Genomic DNA, 16,354 nt, shown 5'->3' with positions numbered 1-16,354 from the left:
TGCATACATGCAGCACAGCCCTTGCCCCCCCTTCCCCCGACCAGCACAATCCTTGCCCTTCCCCCCTTGCCCAGCCCAGCCCACCCCTGGCAGTAAAAAGATGTGAGCAGCAGGGGTGCTCAGTCCCTCCTGCTCCTAGGCCAACCACCCCTGGTCAGCCCAGGCGGTCGGGCCCAGCAGGGATGCCCGGACCCTCCTCCTGCTCCTATACACAATAGCGGCCATAGGCCCCACCCTGGTGCATCATCTGATGCAGGGGGAGAGGCCTAAGACCCTGATTGGCTGAGGCGCCTCAGGCTTCTCCCTTGACATCAGAGGTGGGCAGGACCGCGGCAGAGGGAACATGCTGCAGAGGCCAACGGCATCCTGTCAGGCTCGCTTCAAAGGCCGCCGCAACTAGCTTTAAATGAAGGTCCTTGATAAGTGGCGGCAGCAGTCACAGCGCGGAAGATGACCTTGCTGGGTGCGGGACGCAGCAAAGGTAAGGCCCCGCCCATCACAAAGGCTCTTGTGGGATGGGGATTGCCAGAGATGCTGGTTCTGGACACTGGGAGCGGGGACAGAAAAGGACCTTGAGGAGGGGCAAGAAAGCAGACTTGAACCAAAAGGGAGGGGGAAGACAAGGCAGATGCTGGAGTAGTGGGGGTAGAGAGGGGAAACACCCTGAACCGAGGAGAGAGAGATGCCAGGCCCTGGGGAGGGGGGAAGACAAAGAGTGAGAGAGACAGAAAGATCTGGATCACAGGTGGGAGGACTCAAAACGTTAGCAGAAGGAAGATAGAGAGAGGAAGAAACCTGAAACAAAGGTGAGGCAGAAGAGAGGGGGGCAGATGTTAGACTTTGAGGTGTATAGAGGGAAGAGAGAGAGACTGCAGAGAGGTGGAAAGATTCTGGACCAGGGAGGGAAGAAGGAAGGACAGAGAGTGAGAGCAGAGAAAGACCTGGAAGAAAGGAGAACAAATGCTAGGGATGGGGATTGGGGGGGGGGGGGGTTTGTAAGCAGAAGAAAGACAGAGAAAGAGAGGCCTGGACAAAAGGGGAAAGACAGGAGGCAAATGCTGGACTATGGGAGGTACAGACAGAGGGGGAGAGACCCTGAGGAAGAACAGATAGATGGAACATCATAACAGGAGGGAGAGGGAGACCTGGAACAAAAATGCTCATAGGTACAAAGGAGAACTGACACTGGATCTGGGGAGAGTAAGCAGAGGGAAAAGAGATAGAGACCTGGACCCAAAGGGGATGGGGTTGGATTGTGAAAGAAATGTTGGATGCACAGTCAGAAGGAAGTCCAACCAGAAATTAATTAAATCACCAGACAACAAAGGTAGGAAAAATTATTTTATTTTCAATTTAGTGATCGAAATGTGTCAGTTTTGAGAATTTATATCTGCTGTGTGTATATGAAAAATAAAAGGAAAAAATTGCATTATAATTAGTAAAGGGGGCAGAATCTGGGGCAGAGCTTGGGAGGTCTGTGGTTGGGGGTACTTAGCTTGAAGTAGTTGAGAAACACAGCTGTAGGCAATCAGCCGCCACCAGTGTCTCTCCTCTCCTGCCCTCTTCCCTGCTGGCACCCCCTACTGGCGTCTCAGGGCTCGTCTGGAAGGCCTCTGCACATGTGCGGATGTCAACATGATGCCACGCATGCATGTGATGTCATCACAGTAACGTCCCTACACTTTCGGGTGCCTCGAGCCGTGGCCACTTCCTGTGACTTTGTTTCGGCCCCGGATCATTTTTGAGTTGTGCAGGCCTGAACTATGAACATCTCTTCTTAGTTTCATGTGCTTCATCTTTACTGATATGATATATGGGTTCAATTTGGTACATCTACCCATATTGAGATTTGTATGATGGAAAGAAGCCTATCTGAAAAGAAGGAAAGGAAAGAGTGAAATATGGATTATCTACTTCATGGTTTATAGCAAAGCACTATCTTAATACTCCCTGTAACCCCTTTAAAACATTTTTTTTTCAACATCATATTTATTGAGTTTTGTGTTTTAAAAATGCAGTCAATACAACATCAAACAACAACAGCAAACAGGAGAAATGAGCAGTAACAGTCACGTCTAATCGTGTTATTCCTTCACGGAGACCTACAGAAACCAAGCCCCCCCCCCCCCCCAAGGAGCCCCCTCCCTCCCCTGCACTCCAGTATCAAAAATTCAATAGAGAACTTCTAGTTCTATGGGACAATCCCTCCCTGACAGGAGCCCATGTTCTGAATTTCTTCCACGAACCAGGACCTCCCTGCTGGACATCCAAATATTCAAATTTCAACAAAGTGAACAATTCATTTCTCCACATGGAAAGGGTAGGCGCTTCAGCCTGACACCACAACAAAAGAATACATTTCCGGGCCAGTAAGGACGCTTTTTGAAATAACATATTACCCCCTCTAGACAAGCCCAGAGAAACCACCTGAGAAAAGAGCAGAACATCCGCCCTCAAAAGGAATCTGCTTACACAGAGCAGTCTGCAGGTATAAAAGACCAAAATGTTTGAAGGCGGTCACAGGACCAAAACATATGAAGCAATCCGGCAGGGGTGGACTGGCACTTAAGACACTGAGCATGAGAGGCAACATCAGAGACATAGGCCCGGAACTGTGAGACATGCAGCCGCAAAAGAAACTTGAAGTGCTGTTCCTGCAGCACAACAGAGCGAGTCATCCGAGGAAGATGTTTCATAAGAAGACAAACTCCTGGGCTCGTGATATGTTTAGACGGGGAGAGATCCTGGCTCCACACAACTGCCACCACCTCAGGGTCCCAAGGTGCTGCAAAGCAGCCCAAACTGACTTGATAAAAGGATAAACTAATCTGAGTCAAGCGGGACAAAGTCAAGGTCTCACACACCACATCCACCCTGTCTTCGTTCAAAGTGGCAGCATAAGGAGTGGAGATAATGAGACACCTGGCAGTAGAAAAGCCAATCCCTGGCCTCCTGTAGGTCCTGGAAAGAATGAGGGACTCCCTCCTCTGACACCACATCTCGCACGTAGCATAGACCACAAGCATTCCATTGCTGCAAGTAAAGTTTGGAAGCATCAGGATCCAAGTCTCTATTACCCCACAAGGGCAACAGAACCATGGAAGTAAAAGGCAAATGCATGCATTTACACAGCCATTGCCAACATTGTCTCACGGATCGCAGCAAAGGATGATTCTTGGTGGGAAAAATCTGGTGAGGGCGCTTAGCATGAAGGTAGTACATCAGGTGAGTAGGAGCTATCAATTGCTGCTCAAGAGTGACTGGGGTATAAAACTGAGTGTTCTTAATCCAGTCCACCAGGTGCCTAAGAAGGCAGGCTATTTTGTATCTCCTCAGATCCGGAAGCGCCAGTCCCATGGGTAAAGATAATTGAGCAAGAGTCATTCTGGATTTTCTATTATTCCAAAGAAATTTGCGTAAGACAGCGTGATACATATTAATATCCTTATTAGTCATATACAATGGAAAAGTTTGCATCACATAGACCCACTTAGGGAACAAAATCATTTTGTAAAGTGCAATTCGAACCCTTAAGGACAATGAAAAGCAAGCCCAAAGATCCAAAAGATCCCTGGACTTATTCAATAACACTGTGAAATTTTCCCTGTAGGCCCAGGATAAATTGCTGGTGATGTAGATCCCCAGATATTCAAGTTTGTGTGCCACCTTTCGCAACGGGAAGGAGAGCGACCAATCCACAAAAGCATACCCACCTATAGCCAAAGCCTCCAATTTGTCCAAATTTAACTCCAGACCAGACACCCGGCCATCATCACCAACCAATTGCAACGCCTGCTGAAGAGACCGACCCAGTTGGGTCAACATCATCCGCGAATGCTAAACAACATACCTCCTCCCGCCCCATGGACAGCCCAGTAACCAATCCATCCTCACGAATCCGCCACAATAAGGGCTCCAAGGATAAAATAAATAATAAAGGGGAAAGGGGGCAACCCTGACGGGTGCCACACTCTACCGGAAAATAACCAGAAACCATACCATTGACCAATACCGCCGAGCTAGGAAGGTGGTACAAAAGATGAACCATGATCAGGAAAGAACCCCTTAACCCATAGCCCTCGAGCACCGCAAACAAGTACTCCCAATCCACACAGTCAAATGCTTTACTGGAAACATTTATTTTATTTTTAAAAATTTGCACATTTATACCTCTCTTCCCTGGATTAAAACATTCTGGTTTACCGAAGCTCCCAGATATCTATCAGCTACTTAGGCTGTCAGCCCTGTAGGAAGAGAAAAATAACTACTGCACTTGAATGTGCACTTCTATAACTTTCAGGCTCAAAGACTGACCTCGGTACCAGAAAAGATGGTAGAGTCGCTGATAAAGGACCACATCATTGATCACCTTGACGGACACGGGCTGATGAGGACCAGTCAGCACAGTTTTAACAAAGGCAGATTGTGTTTGACAAACTTGCTGCACTTCTTTGAGGGAGTAAACAGACAGATAGACAAGGGTGACCCAGTCGACATTGTATATCTGGATTTTCAGAAGGCGTTTGACAAGGTTCTGCATGAATGACTACTTCGGAAAATTGCAAGCCATGGAATCGAGGGTGAAATACTCACGTAGATTAAAAATTGGCTGAAGCATAGGAAACAGAGAGTAGGGGTAAATGTACAATATTAGGACTGGAAGAGCGTCACCAGTAGGATGCCGCAGGGCTAGGTGCTTGGACCTGTGCTCTTCAACATCTTTATAAACGATCTGGACATTGGTACGACGAGTGAGGTGATTAAATTTGTGGCCGATACAAAGTTATTCAGAGTAGTGAAGACACAGGGGGATTGCGAAGATCTGCAATGTGAAATAATCAGGCTTGAGGAATGGGCATCAACATGACAGATGAGGTTCAACGTGGATAAGTGTAAAGTAATGCATGTACCGTGTTTCCCCGATGATAAGGCAGGGCCATCAAATAAGACAGCCCCCCCTTTTTAGAAAAAAATGTAAAATAAGGCACCCCCCCCCGCAAATAAGCCACCCACCAATACCTGCGCTTACCCGAATCGGGTGGTACAGTGGGTGACTCCGTGTGGTCCCTCCGTCTACCATATTTGCCTCCATGGCTGCTTGCCGCGTCTCGTCATGAAGTGAAGAGGAGGAAGTGACAGGACTGCAGCGCGCGCACGTGACTCCGCACAAGGAAACACAGGCAGCTTCCCTCATCCCTCCCTAACGGAGACTGCAGGAGTTTGTTCACGGCCAGAACATCCAATAAAGGTAATAAAATTCTGTTTTTTTTCAACAATAACTGTGTACTGTAGTCTTCTTCATGGGTAAATAAGGCATCCCCCCGAAAATAAGCCCTAGAGCATATTTTGGCCTTCCAAAAAAAATAAGACAGTGTCTTACCATCGGGGAAACACGGTAGGTAACAAAAATCTCATGTACAAATACAGGATGTCTGGTGCGGTACTTGGAGAGACTTGGGAGTTATGATTGACAAGTCGATAAAGCCGTCCATGCAATGTGTGGCGGCAGCGAAAAGGGCGAACAGAATGCTAGGAATGATAAAGGGGATCATGAACAGATCAGAGAAGGTTATCATGCCGCTGTACCAGGCCATGGTGTGCCCTCACCTGGAGTACTGCATCCAGCACTGGTTGCCGTACATGAAGGAGGACATGATACTACTTGAAAGGGTCCAGAGAAGAGCGACTAAGATGGTTAAGAGGCTGGAGGAGTTGCCATACAGTGAAACATTAGAGAAACTGGGCCTTTTCTCCCTCGAACAGAGGAGATTGAGAGGGGACATGATCGAAACATTCAAGGTACTGAAGGGAATAGACTTAGTAGATAAAGACAGGTTGTTCACCCTCTCCAAGGTAGGAAAACGAGAGGGCACTCTCTAAAATTGAAAGGGGATAGATTCCATACTAACGTAAGGAAGTTCTTCTTCACCCAGAGTGGTAGAAAACTGGAATTCTCTTCTGGAGTCTGTCATAAGGGCAAACACCCTCCAGGAATTCAAGACAAAGTTAGACAAGTTCCTGCTGAACCAGAACGTACTCAGGTAGGGCTAGTCTCAGTTATGGTGCTGGTCTTTGACCAGAGGACTGCCACGTGAGCGGACTGCTGGGCACAATAGAACACTGGTCTGACCCAGCAGCGGCATGTTCTTATGAAGTTTTGAGGATGGTTGAATGAACTCAACTGAATAAGGAAAAGATAAGCATAACAGCACTATTTTTTCCCAAAAAGATAATACACTGAATCTATTAGGTTAATGTCCAGGAAAACCATTGAGGGAGTAATTTTGTAACAAGATGGATGTTTTTAGGTACCAAGGCGTCTATTTCATAAAGTAAAGTATGCATCTTCTTTTCTTTACAGAATACTAACCTAACTGTGAAAACTATACAATTTTATAGTTTGGCAAAAAAATTTATACCGTTCCATAACTTAGTGCATTATACTACTGCAGTGTTCTTCAATTGACAGTCTGAAGACCGGTGTCAGTCTGCAAAAATTTCTTGCCGGTCCATGAAGAATTAGTGTCCCCTGCAATTGTGTGTCTGTCTTCCTTCTGGCTTGGCTGCTCCTTATCTTAAGCGCCAGCTGCACTTTTTTGCTGGGACAGCGCACACTGGCTCTTGCACGCTGCACGTGGCTGACCTGGAACCAGAACAGGGTCAGCAGCATGCAGCGTGCAAGAGCCGCTGCGTGCTGTCCCAGCAAACAAGTGCAGCTGGCGCTGAAGATAAGGAGCAGCCAAGCCAGAAGGAAGATGGACACGCACTTGCAGTAGACACTCATCCGGCTTCAGCAGAGGCTGGACAGCCCTGAACAAGTAAGGGAGAAAAGAGGGAGGGGGAGGAGCACATTGGGACATGGGAGAGGCATGAATTTGGGACAAAGGTTGGAAAACAAGATGGGGGGACACAAACTCGGGACACAGAAGGGAGGTGGCATGAACTTGGGATACAAGGCAGGGGATAGAAAGGGAGAATTGTTGGGGATGAGTTTGTAAGTGAGAGGGAAAGATGGTACACATGGGGAAAGGAAGAAAGAGGAAAATTGTTGGGCATAGAGAGAGAGGAGTGAGGAAGAGATACATGGGGAAGAGATGAGAGGAGAAATATTGGATATGGTGGTGGAGAGGGAACAGGACAGATTGAAGGGGATGCAAGAGGTTGGAATGTTGGACATAATGATGGAGAGAGGGATGTGGCATGATGCTGGAGAGGGGTGATAGAAGGAGAAATGTTGGGCATGGGGCTGGTGGGCAATAGTAAAAAAATGCTGCACATGATCTGGGGGATGAGAGAGGAAAAAATGTTGGATATGGCAGTAGAGGGAGTGGGAGAGATGCACCATGGATCTCTCTCCCCACTCCCTGTACACGGAATGGAGATGGGGACCAAGCTGTGGTTCTGGTTCTGGGTCAGCCACGTGCAGCCACTGTGCACTGTCCTGGCAAACAAGTGCAGCTATTGCTGAAGATAAGGAGCAGCCAAGCCAGAAGGAAGATGGACACACGCTTGCAGGGGACACTAATTCTTCATGGACTGGCAGGAAATTTTTGCAGTCCGGCATCAGTGTTAGTAGTTTGCTGGTCCACAAAATAATTCTTTTATTTCTGCTGGTCCATAGGTATAAAAATGTTGAACACCACTGCATTACTGTACGTCCCACCCATGTGTTACCCATGGGTACACCCACTTTCAAACTATACATCATCATATTTAAGTGTCATTTTCTAGAAGAGCATATAATCAGAATATTGGCATTTATACCTCTATGTGTTCATATACATATATCAATATTCTGTTCATTTACTTGCCTAATTATAGCTGCTGTGTTAGAGACTCACACTCCCCATGGATGCTTTAGTGGGTTTTTGTCTAGAACAAAATGACCCTTGCAGGGGCAGTTGGTTGTCACCTAAAAAGGAAAAAGTCCTACAAAAACATAACCACAATATAAGGGGGGATTGGGACTTGTATACTGCCTTTTTGTAGTTTTACAACCACATTCAAGGCAGTTTACTTACATGTACTTCAAGCATTTTCCCCATCTGTCCCAGTAGGCTCACTATCTATCTAATGTACTTGGGGCAGTAGAGTGTGACAGGCAAAAGGGGCCAAGCCCTAAGACATACAATATGCCAGTCAATGACAGCCCTGCCACTGGTTGCAATACCAGCATTGTAAACCTTGGCCATACAAAGGCAGTTCCTGTAAACTTAGAAAGTGCAGGAACAGGGATTTATTTGCCTTTAAATAAGCAGGACAAAGTGCAACAGGCAGGGAAAGGTTTTCCACCCACTTCCAAAGCTGCAGCAGGCAGAGGAGGAGGGGTGCAAGTTTCACACAGAGTAACACCAGACCTAAGGGAACAATTGACTCAGTTCACCTGGTTAAACAGCTGATTCACACAGTGAGGGACCATTGCAGAGGCAAGAATAGAGAGAACACTGGAGCTCAAGACAGATTCTGGACAAGACACATGTTGGCAACACAGGAGCAATCCTCAAGGCAAGTGGGAACTCCTAACTGCCTGAAATCTTACCTTACTGGGGTCTATTCTGAAGGGAGCCCAGGACACCAAACAACCAGTGAGGTAAATCTAATCTAATTTCCATCTTATATACCGGATCATTCCAGCAAGGACTCGAGCCAATTAACAAAGATTTAAAAGAATATAATAGAAAACAATAATGAAGGTAATAGAAAAATTTTCAATAAATTAGACCAGTCCTCAGTTAAGAATCTCTGAAAGAGATAAGTTTTCAGATTTTTCCTAAAAAGTGATAGAGATAATGACGTTCTGATAATCGAGGGAAGATTGTTCCAAACTTTTACCAAGGAATAGGATAAGGAATGTGAGAATTTACTTAGGGTTTTAAACCCTTTAACAGAAGGGAAGAGCAATTTAAATGTATGTGTATTCCTAGTAGTATGAAAGTTTCAAGTTTATTAGGATTTTATATACCGCCTATCGAGGTTATCTAAGCGGTTTTACAATCAGGTACTCAAGCATTTTCCCTCTCTGTCCCGGTGGGCTCACAATCTATCTAATGTACCTGGGGCTATGGAGGATTAAGTGACTTACCCAGGGTCACAAGGAGCAGCATGGGATTTGAACCTACAACCCCAGGGTGCGGAGGCTGTAGCTTCAACCACCGCGCCACACACTCCTCCACAAATCGAAGAGAGTTAAATGATAGAGGTAATAAAGGTGAAAAAATTCCATGTAAAATTTTAAAAATTACATTGGCATACTTAAATTGAATTCGCCAGTAAACAGAAAGCCAATGAAGTAACCTCAACAATGGAGAGGCATGATCATATTTATGTCTTCCAAAAATTAATTTGGCCGCAGTTTTCTGAATAAGTTGTAGCCTCTTCAGATTAAATTTGGTTAATCAGATATACAGGGAATTTGCATAATCCAGATGTGCCAAAATATTCGCTAGGGGTATGCAAACAAAGGTTGAGATAGATAATTCCCAGCTAGAGACTAAGGCTAATGAGATCAGCTGTGATTGCTTGTCCGAGGAGGAAAATGTGTGCAATGATATACATAGAAATGTCTCCAGGGTTTACAGAGCTTGAGAATGTAAATAATACTGCTGATTCTGAACATGATATGATCTGGGAAGAGTCATATCCATTTGATTAAGGTCTGTGTGAAACTAAAGCCTCTCTGCATTAATGTGGGGGAAGGGAATTTCCCTATCTTCATAACTAAGCCTTCCTAAGGAAACCAGTGTTTGCTTAGAGCAGCGATGGCGAACCTATGGCACGCGTGCCAACTGTGGCATGCGAAGGCCTTGCAGCTGGCACGCGCAGGGCCGCCATCAGGGCAGTACTACCAGGGGGTGCACAGAAGAGAGAGCTGAATGGGTCGATGGGGGACCCGCGGGGTTAAATATAACTCGAGGCTCGTCTTCTACTCCGACTGCCCTGCCGCTCACACAGCCGATCGGAAATCTTCCCTGACGTCAGCGCTGAAGTTGGGGAAGATTTCCGATTGGCTATGTGTGCGCGGCGTGACAGGCAGGAAATAGAAGACAAGCCTACGCGGCTCGAGCTACATTTTGCTGAGAAAGTTGCTAAGATGGGCTGGGAGACAAACGGGGAACACAAAAGGGGGAGGGAGTGCGTTTTGGACACAAGGCATGAACTTGGGAGAAAGGAAGGGAGGGAAAGAGATGCTGAGGTGGGGGAGGGAATGGGTTTTTGGACACAGAAGGCATGAACTTGGGAGAGAGGAAGGGAGGGAAAGAGATGCTGAGGTGGGGGATGGAATGGGTTTTTGGACACAGAAAGCATGAACTTGGGAGAGAGGAAAGGAGGGAAAGAGATGCTGAGGTGGGGGAGGGAATGGGTTTTTGCACACAGAAGGCATGGACTTGGGAGAGAGGAAGGGAGGGAAAGAGATGCTGAGGTGGGGGAGGGAATGGGTTTTTGGACACAGAAAGCATGAACTTGGGAGAGAGGAAAGGAGGGAAAGAGATGCTGAGGTGGGGGAGGGAATGGGTTTTTGGACACAGAAAGCATGAACTTGGGAGAGAGGAAGGGAGGGAAAGAGATGCTGAGGTGGGGGAGGGAATGGGTTTTTGCACACAGAAGGCATGGACTTGGGAGAGAGGAAGGGAGGGAAAGAGATGCTGAGGTGGGGGAGGGAATGGGTTTTTGGACACAGAAGGCATGAACTTGGGAGGGAGGAAAGGAGGGAAAGAGATGCTGAGGTGGGGGAGGGAATGGGTTTTTGCACACAGAAGGCATGGACTTGGGAGAGAGGAAGGGAGGGAAAGAGATGCTGAGGTGGGGGAGGGAATGGGTTTTTGGACACAGAAGGCATGAACTTGGGAGAGAGGAAGGGAGGGAAAGAGATGCTGAGGTGGGGGATGGAAAGGGTTTTTGCACACAGAAAACATGAACTTGGGAGAGAGGAAAGGAGGGAAAGAGATGCTGAGTTGGGGGAGGGAATGGGTTTTTGGACACAAGGCATGGACTTGGGAGAGAGGAAGGGAGGGAAATAGATGCTGAGGTGGGGGAGGGAATGTGTTTTTGGACACAGAAGGCATGGACTTGGGAGAGAGGAAGGGAGGGAAAGAGATGCTGAGGTGGGGGAGGGAATGTATTTTTGGGCACAGAAGGCAAGGACTTGGGAGAGAGGAAGGGAGGGAAAGAGATGGTTGTGTACACGGGGAATAGAAGAAAGGAGAATTTTTGGTCATAGGGAGGGAGTGAGGTACAGACAGTGGCATACCAAGGTGGAGGTGGGGGCGGTCTGCCCCGGTTTTACGCCCCAAGGGGGTGCACAGCTGGCCACCCTCCAGTGTTCTCCCTAGGCTGGCAAACTGCGTCTCTTTAGCCACTTGAGTGCCACCGCCGCCATTGGGAACAGGCCGGTGCCAAGTTCTCCCTGCTTTTCCCTGTGGGGCCGACCAACTCTCGCCACCCGCGTCAATTCTGATGTCGGAGAGGACGTTCTGGGCCAGCCAATTGCTGCCTGGCTGGCCCAGAACGTCCTCTCCGATGTTAGAATTGACGTCGAGTGGCGAGAGTTGGTCGGCCCCGTGGGGAAGAGAAGCAGGGCGAACTCGGCGCCGGCCTGTTCCTGATAGCGGCAGTGGCAGCCTATTCCCCAGTGGCGGTGGCAGTATTTTCCCAATGGTGGTGGCATAGGGGAGGGCAAGGAGAAAGAAAGAAAGGGGGGGACAGGGAGCCAAAAAAAAATAAAAGAAAGAGGGCTGGGTGAAACAAAGAAAAATGGGGCATGGAGAGAGAGAGAGAAAGACAGACATACAGAATGAAAGGGGGTATGGAGAGAGAGAAAAAGAAAGAAGGGGGCAGGGTGAAACAAAGAAAAAGTTTGGGGAGGGAATGAGGTCTGGAGGAGAGAAAGCATACAGGAGGCTGAAAAAAGGGAAGAAATATTGGATGCACAGTCAGAAGAATAAAGTGCAACCAGAGACTGATGAAATTACCAAAGGTAGGAAAATGATTTTATTTTCAATTTAGTGATCAAAATGTGTCCGTTTTGAGAATTTTTATATGCTTTCTATATTTTGCACTATGGCCCCCTTTTACTAAACCGCATAGCGTTTTTTAGCGCAGGGAGCCTATGAGCTTCAAGAGCAGCGTGGGGCATTCAGCGCAGGTCCCTGCGCTAAAAACCGCTATCACGGTTTAGTAAAAAGGGAGGGGGAATATTTGTCTATTTTTGTATAGTTGTTAGTGAGGTGACATTGCATAAAGTCATCTGCCTTGACCTCTTTGAAAACCCGCGGAATATAAATGATAATTAACATTTTCTCTGCGTACAGTGTGCTTTGTGTTTTTAAAATTTTATTGTTGGTAGATCATTTTGACTTGGCCACAAAGGTAAGGGGGAGGGAGGGGAGCTGCTGAAAGAGTCTACCTTGACGTGGTTGCAGGCTTACAAATCTTTTGGTCAAAGAGTGCGGCGACAGAGAAAAGTATGTGTGTATTCGGCCCATGAATGAAATCATTAAAACATTATAAATTGCCAATAAATTGAAATGAAAACCAAAGGATTGTGAATCAAATTGATTCTATGACAATACAAAGATTCCAACCTTTAAAAATGATGTTACATAGTTCAGGCAACTTTATAAAGAGTTTTTAGATACTAAAATCTTGTTATTAAGGTTTAATTGACGTGCTGGCACTTTGAGGAAATTCTTTGGTTTTGTGCGGCAGTTTGGGCACTCGGGCTCAAAAAGGTTAGCCATCACTGGCTTAGAGCTAAGAACTGTGCAACCTTTTGAGAAGGAAACCTAAGGAAGCTGATAGCATCCAGAACTGGTAAAGCATTATGCTATATCAGGGTGTCAGGACAAAAGCGCGCCGGGACAAAGGCGCGAGCAGACAACTGAGCGCAGTGTAGAGGTGCGCGCCGAAGAAAAAGACTGTTTTTAGGGGCTACGACGGGGCTACGAGCCCCCCCACTTTACTTAATACAGATCGCGCCGCGTTGTGGGGGGGGTTGTAACCCCCCACATTTTACTGAAAACTTAACTTTTTCCTTGTTTTTAGGGAAAAGATTACAAAGTTACAGTGGACTTGTGCATTACACATGGCATCAGTGTGCTTATTGAACAGCTGATGCAATTGCAGGTGCTCAGCACTGTGTAGGAGAGTCTTATGAGTTTTTTGCTACAATATGATATGGAATATTGTTTTAATAATAATAACAACTTTATTTTTGTATACCGCAATACCACAAGCAGTTCAGAGCGTTTTACAGAGGAAGAGACTGTATACAGACAGTGATATTACAAAAAAAAAAAAAAAAAAAAGACTTTCAAATTACATTAGCATACCAAGAGTAGTCAGGATTTATCCAGAAGTATTTCAAAGATACAAGAAGACAGGAAAGGAGTCAGAGAAGTTTATCAGAGATAGGTTTTAATTGATTTCCTGAAGGTTTGGTAGGAGAGTGCATTTGAAATGAAGTTGGTTAAACATTTATTCAATTTGCCTGCTTGAAATGATAATGATCTCTCAAGGAATCTCTTGTAGATATAGCCCTTCAAGGATGGAAAAGCAAACAGGTAGGCACTATGTCTGCAAGTGGTGCCTGTAAATTCAAAATGGTGCGACAGGTAGACTGGGGTTGAACCTGTTATGGTTTTGAAGCAGAGGCAGGCAAACTTGTTTAAGCCATTTGATTTACCCTGAATGCAAGAGTCAGAAGGAAAATAAAAGAAACCTTTTGTTTTTGAAACCAAAGTTTGCATTATTGTGGGTTAAGCTTCCTTAGCCACTCCAGTGTGTGTGTGTGTGTCAGTCAGGACAGCGAATTTGCAACCTATTCCCCACCACAAGAGTATTAAGTGACTTGCCCAGGGTCACAAGGAGCAGCATGGATTTTGAACCCACAACCTCAGGGTGCTATGGTTGTAGTTCTAACTACTACGCCAAACTCTCCTCCAATAGTCTGCTACATTACCAATAGGTGTAGTTTGCATTACAAAAGAACTAAATCAGGGAAAACAAATAAAAGCCCTGGGAGGGGGGGGGGTTACAATAATAAAATTTATACTACAAAGAAACAAATCAGGATAACATTTTTTTTTAAATAAAAAGGTTTTTAAACAACCTTCTGAAATGAATGTAAGAAAATTTAGTTTGAATACAGAAAGTTAATGAATTCCAATAGTTCACTGCCTGAAATGAGAAAAAGCCACTAAAATATTTTTAATTTCAAACACCATTTTTGATGGACAATTCAAAAGAAAGTTTGCTTCATATGAGAACTTCATTTAGGAAAAAGGGGGAAAAGAGGTTCAGAGAAGTAATTAGGGCCCATTCTATGGCTAGCTTTAAAAACCATGGTACACATCTAACGTGTGAGAATCACTAGCATTGAAATGAAAAGAAGTGAAAACCAAACAGTGAAGGAAACTTCAGGTGTTCGATATCTTTTATCATATTTCATGACTCAACACAATTGTGTTTCGGCCCAAAAGGGCCTGCCTCAGGAGTCTGAAATTTGTAGATTGAATGTATACGCTAGTTCTTTAAAACAGTCAAAAGAACAATCTTAAGGCTCTTAGAGTCGATGTCACGGTCCTAACAAACAGCTTGACCGGAAGTGCCTGTCTACGAATTTCAGACTTCTGAGGCAGGCCCTTTTGGGCTGAAACACGATTGTGCCAAGTCGTGAGCTACAATAAAAGATATTACATTACATTACATTAGGGATTTCTATTCTGCCCTTACCTTGCGGTTCAAACACCAGAAGTCTCCTTCACTGTTTGTTTTTCACTTCTTTTGGGGAGTTGGTATCTCCTGTTTTCTAGAATCACTAGCATTTCCATGCATGAACAGAATAGAAATACAACCTTCTCCAAATGGACCCCTGTGTGGTAGGAGAGAGACTTCAGGGTCATTGACTTCAACTCCCCTAGCCTGTAAATACTTCAGATGCACCAAATATACCATGCTAGATCTCACAAGGACAAATAAATGTAAACATTCTCCTGTCAAGTCTCCATATTGGAGGCCAGACTACACGTTTAAAGTGCACCTTGGCCCTCTGAGTTGAAGTTACTTTGTGGAGTTGAAAAAAAAATCTCCTTACAGACTGTTTACAGTTTAGAACATAGCTTTTCAAAGTATTTCTGGAATAGAATCTGGAAAAGAAAGCATAAATTATTGACAGACAGTATCTCCTCAGATGGACTCCATCATCCTGAAAACCAAAACCAGCTACAAAGCAAATCCACTGTAAAGATTGCTGTTAAAGTCCACTACTTCTACTACTACAGTAGGATGTCTGGGTGGATCAATTGGTCTATTTCTGCAATAATCTACTATGTTACAATGAGCATGTACAGTATTAATCATGTCTATATTTCTATACAGTATAAGTCACAGGCCCTGCTCTCTGTGAAAATGTTCTGCTGTATAGCCTGTTACTTCTCTATCCATTGCTTCTGTTTGTGCTCGTCTCTCAGCCTATTTCACTTTCATATTCTGTATGTAAATTTTGCTTTTATCTGTTCTGCAGATGCTGCTAATACATCTTGCAGTGCACCAAATGAAGTGCTTGGGAAGCCACTGTCTGACATTCAGGAAGAGATGAAACATATGTGCAGCAGTAGCCTCCAGAACAAGGATTACATCTTCCTATCCCTCGTGGGCTTTGGCATTTTCTTCTCTGGGACAGTAGCAGCCTGGATTGCTGGTGTCTGCATTGTAATGTACAACAAGCTTTGCAAAACTAAGGAGGATGATAAGGAAGAGGAAGAAGTAGAGGAATTGGCTACAAAGGGCAAAAAGGAAGAGCCTGAGATTGGCGTTTACTTCAATGCCCATGTGTAGATGCCATGTAACTAAGCACAGAAATGCCATGTGCCTCTCTTCATGTTGTCCCCATAGCATCTTGTTCACTTCAGTTTTTATGTGTTTTGTGAACCCAAATAAAAAAGTAAACAATTTACTTGCCAGTCCCTGCATTTTTTACTTTTTTTCTTTATCTTGGAAGTGGGGAAAGTACAGATTTATAGCTCTGAATATACTGATATTATTTCTATAGCATTCACTGAATGACCTTGAGAAAATTACTACTATTAATTATTTCTAGAGCACTACCAGACGTACACAGCGCTGTACAGGGACTCGAATGAGACAGTCTCTGCTCCAATGAGCTCACTATCTAATCAATCCAGACAGACAGAATGCCAGGGTGGGGGTTACAGTTACTGGGAGAGGGTTAAACTGCTGGCTAGGGTGATGAGCAGAGGGGAGAGGGTTATGAGTTGAAGGCAATCTCGAAAAGGTGGGTTTTCAGCCTACTTAAGAACAAGGGAAGGGCAGGGGTGTGAGACAAGCTAAGGTAGTC

The 16,354-nt window shown here is 45.3% G+C and overlaps 1 protein-coding gene across 2 annotated transcripts in view; it reads left to right on the top strand.

Annotated features, from left to right (window-relative positions):
- The window catches only part of LRRC52 (leucine rich repeat containing 52), an 88,713-nt gene extending 72,794 nt beyond the window's left edge, over nt 1-15,919 (top strand). The window contains exons 1-2 of one of the 2 annotated variants that reach the window (XR_004540951.1): nt 8,394-8,590; nt 15,521-15,758. Coding sequence is in view for 1 of the 2 variants with exons in the window: in XM_033961978.1 (XP_033817869.1) it covers nt 15,521-15,834 (314 nt within the window). In the remaining variant the exon portion in view is untranslated. Of the gene's footprint in view, nt 1-8,393; nt 8,591-15,520 lie in introns of those variants that run through there. The other variant, XM_033961978.1, reaches the window with a different exon arrangement.
- The last annotated feature ends 435 nt before the right edge of the window (nt 15,920-16,354 follow it).

This window comes from Geotrypetes seraphini, chromosome 10 (genome assembly GCF_902459505.1).
Source record: "Geotrypetes seraphini chromosome 10, aGeoSer1.1, whole genome shotgun sequence".
Taxonomy (NCBI): Eukaryota; Metazoa; Chordata; class Amphibia; order Gymnophiona; family Dermophiidae; genus Geotrypetes; species Geotrypetes seraphini.
Note: the sequence above shows the minus strand (reverse complement) of the source record. Positions and strands in the feature narration are given on the sequence as shown.